This window comes from Lissotriton vulgaris, chromosome 3_1, assembly GCF_964263255.1.
Source record: "Lissotriton vulgaris chromosome 3_1, aLisVul1.2, whole genome shotgun sequence".
NCBI classification, from domain to species: domain Eukaryota; kingdom Metazoa; phylum Chordata; class Amphibia; order Caudata; family Salamandridae; genus Lissotriton; species Lissotriton vulgaris.
The window spans coordinates 81691753-81705826 of NC_141689.1; the positions used below are offsets into that span (position 1 = coordinate 81691753).

Genomic DNA, 14074 nt, shown 5'->3' on the forward strand with positions numbered 1-14074 from the left:
ACAGAGACATTTGGAATCGAAATTAACAATTAAATTCAAAACCAGAAGCCCGTGGGGTTTAAACGGGGATGAGGAAAGGCATGTGCAACTTTAAATCCCGCTATCCCAGAAATGACTAATAGAGAACATTGACAATCAACTTTCTAAGAAGACCTTTGACTCAGATACTGCAAGATGGTTAGATAATAACTTAGTTTCAAACAGAAAAATGAGTAACATGTGATGTAGTAATATGACAATAATGATAATATTTTTTATCCGAGAGTCAGACAGATGTGAGAAAGGCAGGGACAACATGAAAGGTAAAAGAGGCAACAAGGCACTTAGTCTTGATAGACCTTAAGACACTCAGTCATAAATCTTAGGTATTAAGTATGAAAAGACACTCAGTCATCAATGCATAGGCCAGGGATTTTGCAACTGATGTGAACCGCAGCCGTAAACCAGCTTGTAGATGCACGTTTCAATCGTAATATACGTGCAAAAAGCTTCCTTTCATGTTGCTACATGCCGGACTCCAACTGTCCATGGCTCTAGGATAAACTTTGTATAAATAAGTTGATTATAACTACTATGCTCACAATGCATCATAATTTGCTGGGTGGTATCATAGTATAAATAATGAACACAAATGTGGGACAGCTGTTGTTAACTGTGACCAGGGACAGTGAATGTCCGAAACGCGTAGGTGAGGAAACCTACTGGAATAAATAACTGAAGCTAAAGCTTTGAAGTGGTGTGCGGCGTCTTCATTTATTGAAGGGTTTTTGCTCAAACATTTGTAGCGAGGTAATCCTAAACCTCGCTGCCAGCACCAGCTGTACAGCCGCTCCCCCCGATTGGGACATTTGCTAGTGGAGATATATATATATATATATATATATATATATATATATATATATATATATATATATATATATATATATATATATATATATATATATATATATATATATATATATATATATATATATATATATATATATATATATATATATATATATATATATTTATATATATTTATATATATATATATATATATATATGTATGTATTTACAGAGGCTGAAGTGAATCCTTGTGCCAGCGGATACCCCTTCTATTAAGTCTCCAATTGCTAGACACAACTGAAGGCCCGTCTTGGGCATTCCAACAGATATTCTTTCTATTACCTTTATTGCGAAATAAATATAGCAGTAGGGCTGTGTGTGATAAATAGATATTGTGGTCAAAATTGAATCTTTAAATAGGAGGTGATCAAAGGGACAGTAAGAGACTGCAAACCTTAATACAATGCTGTCACCTAGACAAAACCAGATTAGGTCCCGGTAAGACCTGATTAAAGCGACACAAAGAAGTGCCCAAAGCTTTCAAGAAAAGACTGCACCTTTTGCACTAAAAATGTAAAACAGTATTAATAACCAATAAGAAAGCACTTACCCCTTAACATAAATGTCGCTCATCTTCTCTCCAGTCACACTGACTTCATCTAAAATCACATCTTTGGCATTCCAGATAATGCAGCGCAAGTAGAACCTGGAGCGAAAGGAAAAAGATTCATCAGTTCTCTGCAAACATCTTTCACTAGAGACCAGTTTCTCCTAAACTCCAATTGGACTACCCTTCTGAGATAGCAACCTTGATATCTTTAATGGGGCATGCTGGGGCGGACTGGAGAGTTTTAGAAGTAAATCAAACTGTACTTGGAGCAAAGTTTCCTGAGTTCCTGGGCATTCATAAAAGAAGCTTAGTCCACGTGTGTTGAAAGTAGTATCTGTGTGAGCCTATCAGATCTCTTCATGTTGATGCAACACACTGTTTCCAGTTGCAGGATATTATTTAACAAATCATTGCATTCTGGGAGTTGTAGTCTTGAACTGCCTCATTTAAACCAATTAAACTAAAACACCTGATGTCAGTGATTTGCAAAAGAAGTAAAGACCAGCACTGATAGTATGCAATTCTGAAGATTTGGAATGACAACTCTATGTGTAATTGTTAGACTCCAGAAAAAGCCACTGATTATTAGCTCCTCTTTCACTGCCCCCTCCCAGTCCTCACTGCAGTGAGTTGAGTGCACCTCCCAGTCAGGCCCTCCAGTGTCCACTTCAAACTAGAACATGACTTTGGTCATCATGGAGGGAGGCTCAGCCACCACTCCAGGTACTAGAAACAAAAAAATAATTTCTGTTTTCTGTCTGACGGGGATAGACTCCTGTTTACAACCCTCACCCTTGTTTGTGCATGTGGGGTGTGTAAAGGTGGGGTACTGCCGGCCACCCCCGCCTCCCTATGGGGCGGGTTGGTGCGGCAGGTGTTTTTGTGCTCCCTCCTGTGATGCAAGTGCTAAATATAGTTTTGTGTCACTGCTCCCCCCTTGTTGCCAATGGACTAACTCATCGTAGGGAACGCGGGGGGTTTGCGGTAGTGGTCGTTCCGCCTCTTCTCATCCTTCGCAGGTTAGGAGGTGTAGGGGGTGTTGATATGCCTAACCAGGGGCTGTCAGGTTGCCTGGAGGTGGCAGAAGTTACATCCATTTCTGTGTTCCTGCGGCCTCTCCGCAGCATGCAGCCACTTGGATTGAGACGTACCTAGGTGATATCATTACTTATGTTTCTACATTTATGGGTATCCCCCAATAGAGGGTTTGCATGGCACACTGTCATTTTGGATTAGTCTGACTGTGATTGGCTGCTGAGGATTTCATGACCCATTGTCTCCCCCCCAATCTTGTGTTCATGCGTTGTGGTGCTCCTGGGATTTTTGCTGCCTTTTGTTCCAGCCACTGTGAGGTATGGCAGGTGCCAAGGAAGTTATTCACCCAGTACTTCCTCCCGCTCCGTCCAGGGGTCCCTGGCAAAAGTGGAATTGAAGTCAGGAGAGGTGTGGCGCCGCGGCCAGAGCGACTGACGCTGGAATCTGGGGACCACGGTTCGATTACCGGCGCTGGGGGCAGATTAGCCCAGCACCATGTGACACTGGGCCATAGCTTGCTTAATCTTCCCGACGGCCCCCAGCACCTGGAGACCCTTACGGGTGATTGCTTGCGCTTTACAAATGTGGATTACTATTATTATTACTTACGAGTGAAATCCCTGCAAAGCTGATGGAAAAAAGACCTTGTGGAAGCAGGCGAAGAAGTAGAAGTATGTTTATGTCATTGCACCCCCACGCCTTCTGGTGCCTGGGTTTCCCCTGAGTAGGACAAAGAGGAGGACAGAATGTCGTAAAGGCTGGAACCTGATACTAGTGGCAAGTTCATGAAAAATTAGAAACCTTAGGACTTAGGTCCAAAGTCATTTACTAGTGGGAGCCTCTTTCACCAGTTTGATCCATCTTTCTGCTAGCTGCTCAAGTCTGAATCTCCATAAACGGCCCCACCTGGACTGAGGGGCTGATACCAAGTTCAAGTCCTCTACAACCCCACAGGCTGATAAAGCTCATGTCTTCTCTACAGGCTGATAAAGCTCATGTCTTCTCTACAGGCTGATAGAGCTCATGTCTGCTCTACTTCTCATAGGCTGATAAAGTGGATCCCATGTAAGCAGCCCGATGGGCGGCTCGACCATGATTCCTCAGGGCAATTCTTCTGCTGAGCTCACTGTCTGCAGAACAGATGCCAGCCTTTGTCGGCCATAAGCAGCCCTGGCCTCAGGACGGTGCTACTGGGTCTGAGCTCATATACAGTGTCATGGAACTGTTGTCCATGGTGTGCAAGGTGCTTGCATCTGGTACCAATGGAGACCTCCAGTCCATCGGCTCCCTGTTCAGTCTGGACCTGGGTGCTGTATTCCTGGCAGGACCATGTGCCATCTGGTTGTGGTCTTATCTGTGACTCTTCCTACGTCAAAAAGTGTCCCCTGCTCGTGCGTGGCTATCAAGGCAGGCCAAAACGGTAGGTGTGGTGGCTTTTGTACCCAGTACCAGTAGTTTGACCTTAGCTTGAGGGCCCTCTGGGCGCCGGTGTGGGAGGTGTGGCCAAAGAACACTGTTTGACATATATATTGTGGTGGAAACCCTGAAACCGGTCCTAGAATGTTTGTTTCCAGTCCAGGGAGGACCGGGCCTGGCAGTTCCGGCGGCACTGTTCCCATTGGGCGCAGGGTGAAGACTGATTTGCATATGGCTGGTTTCAAACTGGAATAGCATGGGGAGCAAATAAACGATGGATTTAGGCCCAGATCTCTGTACTGGGGACATTATTCTGCATTCTGTCCATCAATTGTTCTTTTTGCATTTGACATAAATATTGTGCGGCAAATCTTATTTACAAAAATGTCACATGTATTAATGGACCAATACAGCCGGCCAAAGAGACATGAGCATTTTAAAGCGCACAACTCCCTACTTCTGCCACTTGGCAGCACTGGTCCGCTTAGTCCTGACACTCAGTCCGGGATGGGACGGTTGCTAAAAAATAAAACGGTAATAAATAAACTTTATCACTGTTTTATTTTTAGCTCTGGGGCTTGTGGGGCAGCGCGCGTCCTCTCAAATGGAGGACCCGCCCCTAAATAAGTGATCAGAAGTCTGCGGCCCGAACTAACAAATATCGGTGAGCTGAAAAACCAGAATGCCTCACCTTAATTTCACTTTGTGCTTCTTTTATTTACCACCATACACTCCGCCCTGTATTTCACTTCATGGACTATTTGTCGTCTCTTCTATTTCCCTGTTTTCCGTCTTTCTCTTCCTCCTTCTGTCCCCCTTTTCTGCCTGTATCTGTCTCCTTCTAGGTCAAATTCTGATGATAAAAAATAATCCCAGCACCCACCTGCAAACACCAGCTCAAATTAAGCACTGTAAATAATGTGTGTAGATTCTCTGCTGGGAATTGGTATGAATCCTGCAAAGCATGAAAACGGTCTGGCATGCTCAGCTTTCTACATTTTTTTGTGGCTAAGGCCTCTTGATCTGAGAATTACTGGCAGGAATCAATTTTCACAATCCCTTGTGACCATACATATTACCAGTAGTGGCTTTCAAATTTAGGATTGCCATTTTTTTTTAAAACCATTTTACCAACACGGTGAAAAACCATTGAAAGATACAAATTTGGAGAATTATCATTAGAGTCGTGGTAGCAAAGCAAATATTGTAGCAAAAACAGCTCACTTCTTCGCTTTCCGCGGTGTTATGTTGAATGGCGGCCCAGGTGGGCCCAGCGACTTAGGGAAGAGGTCAATCCAGAGCTGCAGTTTACCCTATAGAAACAATGCATATCACACTCTGTAAGTGTCAATTCAATGTAAAATAAAATAACAAAAGGTAACATAACAACATTCCATAAGGTAATGCAATAATGACAGGACAGCATTACAGAACAGCATAGCACAACATAACAATGGGATGGATGACACAACGAAATGTGAGATAACAGTGTAACATATCATAGCAGTGCAATTAAAAGGACATTATTGTGTTAAATAAAATCATTGAATAAGAGGGTAACCAATAATCAAATGGAAATACACCGCGAGGAGAAATGGGAATGAAGACATGTAAAGCTTTCCCATTCCTGTTGTACGTTATAACCCAGTATGAAAAGATATATTTTCGCCAATTTTCTCCTTTAATAATTCTACACCTACACATTCAAAGTTTGAGAAAAGCATGTAAGTGTGAATTCCAAATAAAGGGTTGTATTAACTATAGTCATTAGGTCTGGCTTGACAGTGCAGCTGAGTGCAAGAACTATTCTTACCAGTTCTAGAAAGAGTGGGTATTGCTCCACCTTGATTACGATTTCTCTCTCGCCTCGGGCTATTGGGCATTTGGTGTATAATTCCGCCTCCCATGGAGTGCTTACATTGGTATGCATGAGGGACTATATTATGTCTTAAAATTATACAGTTACTACACATTTAATTTTTTCTCTCATTCTTATCAGTGAATTGTTGACAGAAAATTATTTTTGCTGTATTTTTACACCATTTACACCCCAGCAGGCTTTAAAAAAATGTTTTTAGTCAAGACTCTAACTATAAGCCAGACATATTGGTGTTACCAATGCTTCTTTTAAACATAGGCTATCGTCTGCTGGCACCATACAAGAACACTGCTACCAACCAATGAAGAAGGGATATTATTTTACTTAAGCTTCATTCACACTTTGGGAAAGTTGTAACTGGAACACCTCCAATTTCTGCTGGAATCCCTAAATACAGGGTGAAATCTGCTTGCTGAATTTCCCTCACGGTATTATCTCCATGACGAAGGAGATTCAGATGGTGGATTCTACTCCTTATTTACAGTTTTCCTCCAGACTTTGGAGGTTTTTTAACTTCTGCAAATCATACACATTGGTCAGCGTTTTCCCTATGTCTTGACCAGAAGGCTCCAGGCCAGCACCTAGTATTAAAGATGGGACGACATGTGTTTTTCAGCTGTCCGGGGCCTCTAAGATCTGTTTGATGCTAGACCATAGTTTGGACACATCATTAAAGATGAGCTGGAGGTGAGTGACCGCTGAGGCAGATGCACTGCATGATTGTTAGAAGGTGGTTCTGACACTATGGGCCGCCCGGATTTTTCTCTTTTTGAGCACCTAATTGTTGAGCTTTTACAGTGGGGGAGCCTCGTAATCTGGGACTCGCCCACAGTGAACTCATAATGAAGGAGACTGCATGGAGATTTTACTGGTGTCCCCCTGGCTTGTCCAGGCGGCTGCGCAGCGGCTGGAGTAAGGGGCACCGTGCTGGTTACATGCAGACACAGGTGTACATGCGTGTGCACACGTCTAGGGGCTGCGCAGGGGAGATTCCTAGTGTGCACAGTCCAGGAGCAGCTACAGAGTGAATGGTGTGGCCGGCTTATGCAGAATTGGGTGGTGACATGGAATAGGCTTTATATACGGGAAAGGAACATGCCAGGGAAAGTCAGTGTGTCTTACTATGTTTTACTTCATTATTTCCCTATGGGGATGTGAGGCCCATGGCTAAAAATTACTTCCACAAAGCCTACAGATTCCAGACACGTACTAATGTACAGTGTAGCAGATGTGAAAATGAGTATTCTGCTAAGTCCAAAGTCATATTTGTACTGCTTTTGGGTCGTCCAGAAATGTCATTTTTCTCTGAGTCCCTGGCTGGGGTCTGACCCTGGCAGGTTAGAATAATGACCTTTCCTCCCAGAGCACAGATCTTCCCTCCGAGGAGAAAAGATAGGTGGTGCTAAAAGCTAATCCATCAACTGCTGTCGCTGGGTGCCAGGCACCAGGTTGCCTCATGTGAAGGCAGTGAGGGGGGAAGGAGTTGGGTTTCAGAGGCCATGTGGTCAGAGACACTGGACGACGCCATGTTTGAACAACCCAGAGGCTGGATAAGGAGGAGGGAGCAGGGGCAGGGAAGTGATGTGTCGCTGTTTGATAGGACACACAGAGACTTCCTGCCAACCCCCTACTCCACTTTTAAATAGTACTTGCACAGGAAGAGAAGCTCTCTCTGGGGTGTGGTCTGCGGAGGCGAAAGGTGCTGCAGCCTGGTGCCATGGGCAGTTGGAAGGAGGAAACCCCTGACTGCCCCCAAGGCCCCTAACAGGCGCCAGAAGCAGAGCCCAGGATCGTGGCGCAGAAGAGGAGGCCGAGGCGCAGGGAGAAGAGAGGCGCAAGGAGCACGTGAAAACCGCTCCCTGCAGAATGCACCCTCTTGGAGACCCAGAGGACGAAGGAGAGTGCTCCCACTGGCTGGGGGACGCCACCAGGAGCGAGAAGACGCGAAAATGGGGCAAATCGGACTCCAGGGGGCCGAGATATGCCCCCAAGAAGGTAGGCGACCTTTGACCCTGCCTTGGACCGACGCCGAAGCGCGCGGGGCTCCGCCGCCGGTCGCAATCATGCCCCCGGGTGGGTCAGGTCCCGGGGGCTACCCCCGCAAAGAAGTAAAGCTGGGGTGCGCCGTCCCGCACCCCGTGAAGATGCCCCAGCGGGGTGCCAGGAGCCCACCCTGGCCCCCGCCAAAACCTGCGCTGAGGAGCGCAGTTGCGCTCCCCCTGAAATGGTGCGGGAAGAGGGACCCAGGAGCCCAACTCCGGGCCCCGTGTGAGGAGGCAGGGGCGGAGAGCGCCGTCGCGCCCCCCGCCAAGAAGAGGAGAGGAGGGACCCGGGACTCCATCCCCGGGCCCCGAGGCACCTGGGTGCGGGGGAGTGCCGTCGCGCCCCCCCCCCCCCCGAATGAGTCCGGGGCCCGGGACCCAATCCTCAGGCCCCGATGTCAGGAAGAAGGAGGGGGAGTGCCGCTGCACTCCCCCGAGGCCAGTGGGAGCCGCGCTGGTCTCCGTGTCTGCCGCCGGAGCGGGCAGAAGAGACATGAAGGGCCGGCTACCGCGGTCGCACACAAGGGTGCGGGCTGAGCGGGGAGCCGCCGGGGGCAGCCAGGGGTGGGCTCCCAGGACTGCCCTCCAAAATGTAAAGCCTGCGGGGGTCCTGGGTGGGACCGGGGCCCCCAGAGTAGAGAAGGAGGAGCCAGGGGCCCGGGTGGGAGCCCCCCAACCAAAGCACCGCGGACCCTTAACTTAAACCAGTGATTTTATCTGTGACACCTTTAGGGGCTGTAATTGCAATGCATTCTAATGATATCCAAATGTGCTGAGTACTGTCATTCCAAAGTGAGCGTAAACATGTATTCTTGCTGCTGCGCTTAGGTGAAGACCCCAGACTGTTAGCCCTTAAGATGAAGAGGTGCATACTGTATGGTCAGTAGGGGATGCTCAGTCAGGGTCATGTGCCAACAAGGCAGATGTAGCCTGTTTAATGCTTGTTGAGGTTATGGTGGGGGGTCGCCTCTGGGTTGGTGACAGTGCGCAGGGCCCTCGCTCCAGGTTAAGACCAATTCACTGCATTGGGGGCAAGATGATGTGCATACGTGGGAGTGGTGGTACTAGACCCCACCCCCCCCCTGCGGGAGGGGTGGAGATGTTATGCAAAGTCACAAAGTAATTCCAACAGCTTATGTATATTTGTAAATTGGTGTATAGTATTGAGTAGTGTGTGTGTTTAATAAATGTACTCTTACTTTTATAAAGCAAAGTACAGACTGGACAATCAATTATTGAGTGTTATTTTTGCACACCTGCAAATGGCGATTACTAGCCCACACCACCTCCCTTGAGTAAGCCTCAGACTGCTCCGCAACGCTACCCTCTGAGAGTCAGGCACTGCCCTAGGGTGTTTGGTTCCCAGTGAAGGACAAATGTGTCGTGTTATTTGTGCAGGCCTCACAGATGCTGCCTCGTTTTCCAACAATGATACATTAAATGATCCCTTATTCAGTGAGTATGAATGCCCTGTCAGGGTTGTAAGTTGTCATTGGAATAACACTTTGATAAATCCCTTAGCACTATAGTATGGTTAAATTGAGAAAGCATAATAAAAGTTTGAAGCCTATAGCTCCAAAATGAGCCTGAAGGAGTGAGTTATCCCTTGCCAGCCAGAACCATGAATAGCTCCGGAGACCCCCATACTTTTTATACGGAAATCCTTGGGGTGCACTGGGGGTACAGCAGTCAAACCCCGCAGCCTAGGAGATCCAGATGACACATTCAGGGCTTCCAAATACAGGGCCCGATTCACAGAACTAACTTAAGACAAAATCCTAAACTTACTACTTTTGGTATTCACAGATGTTAGGATTTTGTCTTAAGTTTGTCTTAAGACAGACTTAAGTTAGGATTTTGTCTTAAGTCTGTCGTAAGTCTGTCTTAAGTCTGTCTTAAGACAAACTTAAGATAAAATCCTAACTTCTGTGAATACCACAAGTAGTAAGTTTAGGATTTTGTCTTAAGTTAGTTCTGTGAATTGGGCCCGTAGACTTCCTTGGGATTTTAGGATTCTTTTCTGGTTATTTTGTGACTCCAATAACTTGGTTCTAAAGTTAAACAAAAGCGGCTTTATCCCAGATTCTGCAGGTGCCTGACATGGCATAGATTCACCAAAATGCCACAAATTTTGACCCCAATTTCATCACAGGAAGTGACGTCAAATGACTCTTGAGATGCTGTCACCCTCCCCTCAGCTGTTTATAATCTGTCTAACTTGTCTATTATCCTCATGTCTTTCTCAGCTGTTGTTGACTCTTATTGACTTGTTCACCCCTCCTGTCATTCTTAACTATGTCTTTCTGACCGATCTCCTTATCATACATGTTTTCCCCTCTCTCATCTGTGCTGTCTCTTTTTCTACTCTATTTCACCTTTCTTCCTCCTCTCTATTACTCCCTTAGCTGTCCTTTTTCCATTGTCTATGTCGCATTATTATTGGTGTCTCTTTCATCGCTCTTTGTCTCTCAAACATACATCCTCCTTGATCTCTCATCCTTCTCTGGAAGAGGTGTGGCGCAGCGGCCAGGGTACCTGAGTCTGGACCACGTGGTTCACGGTTCGATCCCCGGTGGCAGGTTAGCCCAGCACCGTGTGACTCTGGGCAATGGCTCTCATTTCTCTGCAGTGTCTTCTCCCTTTCAATATTTTATCCTTACTTCACCTCATAGCTTTACCTTTACCTTCTATCTTTTTTCTCTCTCCTTCTCTCCCTTGTATTCCTTTCTTACTCTCTCCCAAGCTCAGGGAAGCAGGAGGCACGTAGACCATCCACACCACTTGAAACAACAAATGATTCTTTTCCAAGTTAGCTACTGTCCTCCGAAGTCTGGAGGTCGCAGTGACAGTGCAGGGGTGGCAGGAGGCAAGTCAGGGGTCGCAGCTGCGACCGCTGGCGACCCCTAAATGATGTCCTTGGGCCCGAGTTAGGCCTCTGAGCTCCAGAGATGAAAAGGGTGGAGGGGCTCTCCACCCAGAACTTAGTTGGGATGAATGGGAAACCATTTGCTATTGGGATGCAAACATTTTTTTGGTAGGGCTCAGGATGTGCCAGTAGAGGGGGCTGTTGCTGAGATGGCTTCCAGGTGGTGCCAGATCACTCGCTGCACCTTGCAGACCCCCGCGGATGCAGAAACTGCTTACCACTCCCACAAATGGCCGGTGAATCTCGCCCCCCTAAAGCTTCACATTTTACATATATACATTGCTTGGCATCAATGCGCCACCTTTTTATAAAGCGGCCACGCTAGAAAATTACTTCAACTATTTATTCTTCTTCACTTTCCGAAAATGAGTGAGCAGCGGCAGACTTGCTTTAAGTTAACTTTCCGTTCATGTGCTAGTAGTTGAATTCTCAGGGGTAGTTGTATATGTTTCTTTGTTCCAATAACCTAATGTTGCAATAATTTTTGTGTGACAACAATAGAGTGGTAGAGTTTCTAAAATGGCCACCTCAGACCTACCGCTCCAAAATTCCAATACTCGCCTCCGTCTCTCCCTGTTTGATTTAGAGCATTATACCTTCTCTTGGTAGAATGTTCTACTTGTATTACCGCCCTTCTCTATCGGGCTGCAGCAGCCATTAAAGGCCCTCTCCCTCATTGTAGCCCACAGTTCCAGCTTGGGACTATAAATCAGATAAAGGTTTTTAAAAGCACAACATACCCTTACCAGCACGTTATAATACGGAATTAGAACATTGGAATGCTGAGCGCTCCACTAAAGAGACTTCGGGTCATTAATAGCTGGTAAAGACCATCTGCTCTAGCTGCCCTCTTTTGTCTTTCTGATTCTCCCTTATTAATTTAGAACATCCTACCCTGAGCAGGTGTAATGCTCTAATGGCTTTATAGCTATTAGATATCACTGCCCATAGCTATGCCGGTTGTTAAATGCCCTCTCCATCGTTATAGGCCCTTGCTTGCAGCTCGGGCCTATAACTGGGTTCAAGGCCTTTAACAAACAGCATAGATCTCAGCAGCGAGCTTTAAGGCTATATTAGAACACTGGAATGTTGAGCTCTCCAATGAAGAGACTTAGGGTCAATAGTAGCTGTTACAGGCCTTCTGCTCCAGCAGCCCTCTTTTGTCTTTCTGTTCCTCCCTTAATAATTTTGAACATTCTATCTGCAGTGGGTGGAGCGCTATAATATTATTGCCCTTCGGCATCGGGCTATAATGCTTGCTAAAGCCTCCATCCATCTTGAAGGCCCATGCCTATGGCTCAGCCTATAACTCAGATTAAGGGCCTTTAACAACCAGTATAGCCCTCTGCAGTGGGCTACAATGAAAAAAAGCCACTAGTTTGCTTTAGCCCATTTAAAACAAACAGAATTCTCTGCAGATCATCGCGTGCTCTATCATGTTTTTAAACACAACCAGAACCGGAAAATAAATCACACAAATGACTCCGAAACAATTCAGTTACGTAAAAAGACTGAGCAGTGTCTGCAGAGGCGGATCAGGAGCAGTGCGTCTCACTGGCCCGTGAACGGTCTGCGGTTTTGAGAACCACATCAAATTATCAAGTGAATATTTCCTCTCTTTTTGATGTTTCGCAGAGCAATCTGCATAATAAGGCTTTCTGCCTTCATTATGCGAGGGATGTTTGACAACAGAGCTTTGCAAGGAGTTCAGAGAGGGAAAGTTCATTGCTGCAGAGTTTTCAGCGCTTCCGAGCTAGTACGAAGCTAGTTGAACTTTACTAGTGTGAAGATCCGCACACTGGTCAAGGAGGGGCAGGACACTTCCTGGAGTTTCCCCACAATGTGGCTCACAGGTCTGCAGCTGCTGAACCCTAAGGTTTCTAGGGGGGAAACATCACTTACCCCACAGTCTTTACAAACACCAGCCTTTACAACGAGGTTGGTACCCCGCATGCGACGTTACCACTCGTAACTTTAGCATGCAAGTCGTGACAATGACTTGCCGTAGGGGGCGCGTTGTTGGACTGGTGTTGGATTTGTGAGTCCAACACCTTCCCTACTGTTGCGTAGACTGGAGTTGGAATTGTAATTTATACTATTTAAAAGTCCAGATGACTTGAAAGCTTAAAAGTAACGCGTGGCAACATTGCTCGTGGGGTACTGACTGCGTTGCTAAGGCATGTGGGGTAAATGCCTGCGGGGTTCCGTCATGCAACTGTTTCTCGATACTGAGCCTTGCCCTAAAAAAAGCACGGAGGGCTCGATTCATGATAAAGTCAGAAATGTACTCTCTTAGCTCTCCCTCTTGCGCTTGCAGTAATATTTGCTCCTTTTTTGGAATTCACAAATGTTAACCTCTACGATGCTCATGACGGCTCCCGGTCATCATGAGTCATGGTGGGCGTGTGCTGATGACGGTTGGGAGACGTCATGACCACACCCGCGATTGGAATGTTCAGCACTGCGGCAGAATTTGTGCCGCAGTGATGAGGTTAACTCTAGATGCCTCTGCCAGTTGCATCATTCTGGATTGCTTTTTTTTGGGTCAATTTAATTTCACATCCATAAATATACAAATGTATATTCTCGCATGAAGAATACAGAGCAAGTACAAAGGCACTTGCATTTTTTTCTATCTTTTTTCTTCTGCAGGGAAAAACTCTTTTCCCCTGGAGAACCCCTTTCCCTCACTCCCCCCAATTCTGAGAGTGTCCCACTCCCCTTCCTACACAGGACAGGGACTTACATCAGTTTTTCTGAAGAGTCTCCGCTCACATCCAGGTTGAGATTTGGTAAGAGAATGGTTGTGCAACAACTTCTCGGATCCTCATGCTTGGGGGTGCCCAACCCTGCTAATAGGAGTAGATTTACTCACGTCACAATCTTTGCATGAGTAAATCCTTTTAAGACTTCTGAGAATTGCAGAGCGGTTTGGCACTTGTAAAAACAGCTACTTGTACTCGTAAGCCAGACGTACACCTCTGAATAGCTTTGTGAATCGGGTCTACATTGTTTGGACCCCTTTTTTAAAGCAAAAATTGCTTATGAGGGATACCCATCCTTCATTTCCTCAACAGAGGGTCTGACTTGCTCGCTAACATTGTTCGTTGCAAAGTGGGGCTGGTATGCCACAATTTTCAGGGCTGCTCTTGGGAGGGGCGTAAAGCAGGACCCTTTTTTCGCAAAGTGGGTCCACCCATCAGAGTGCCCCGATTGAGTCCAAGGCCTGTGAGATATGGGGCTCTTAGTGGCCACTTCCCACATTCAGCTGAGGGCCACTATCATTTTACGTTACTGTCGGGTCGTCCAGGACACGCATGGAGCGGCTGAGGACTGAA

The 14074-nt window shown here is 46.4% G+C and overlaps 1 protein-coding gene across 1 annotated transcript in view; it reads right to left on the reverse strand.

Moving 5' to 3' along the window:
* The window catches only part of DYSF (dysferlin), a 1070125-nt gene that overhangs the window by 76563 nt on the left and 979488 nt on the right, over positions 1 to 14074 (reverse strand). The window contains exons 52-53 of the mRNA XM_086960107.1: positions 5114 to 5202; positions 1439 to 1534 (exon numbers count right to left, since the gene is read on the reverse strand). Of these exons, the coding sequence (XP_086816233.1) occupies positions 1439 to 1534; positions 5114 to 5202 (185 nt within the window). The remainder of the gene's footprint in view (positions 1 to 1438; positions 1535 to 5113; positions 5203 to 14074) is intronic.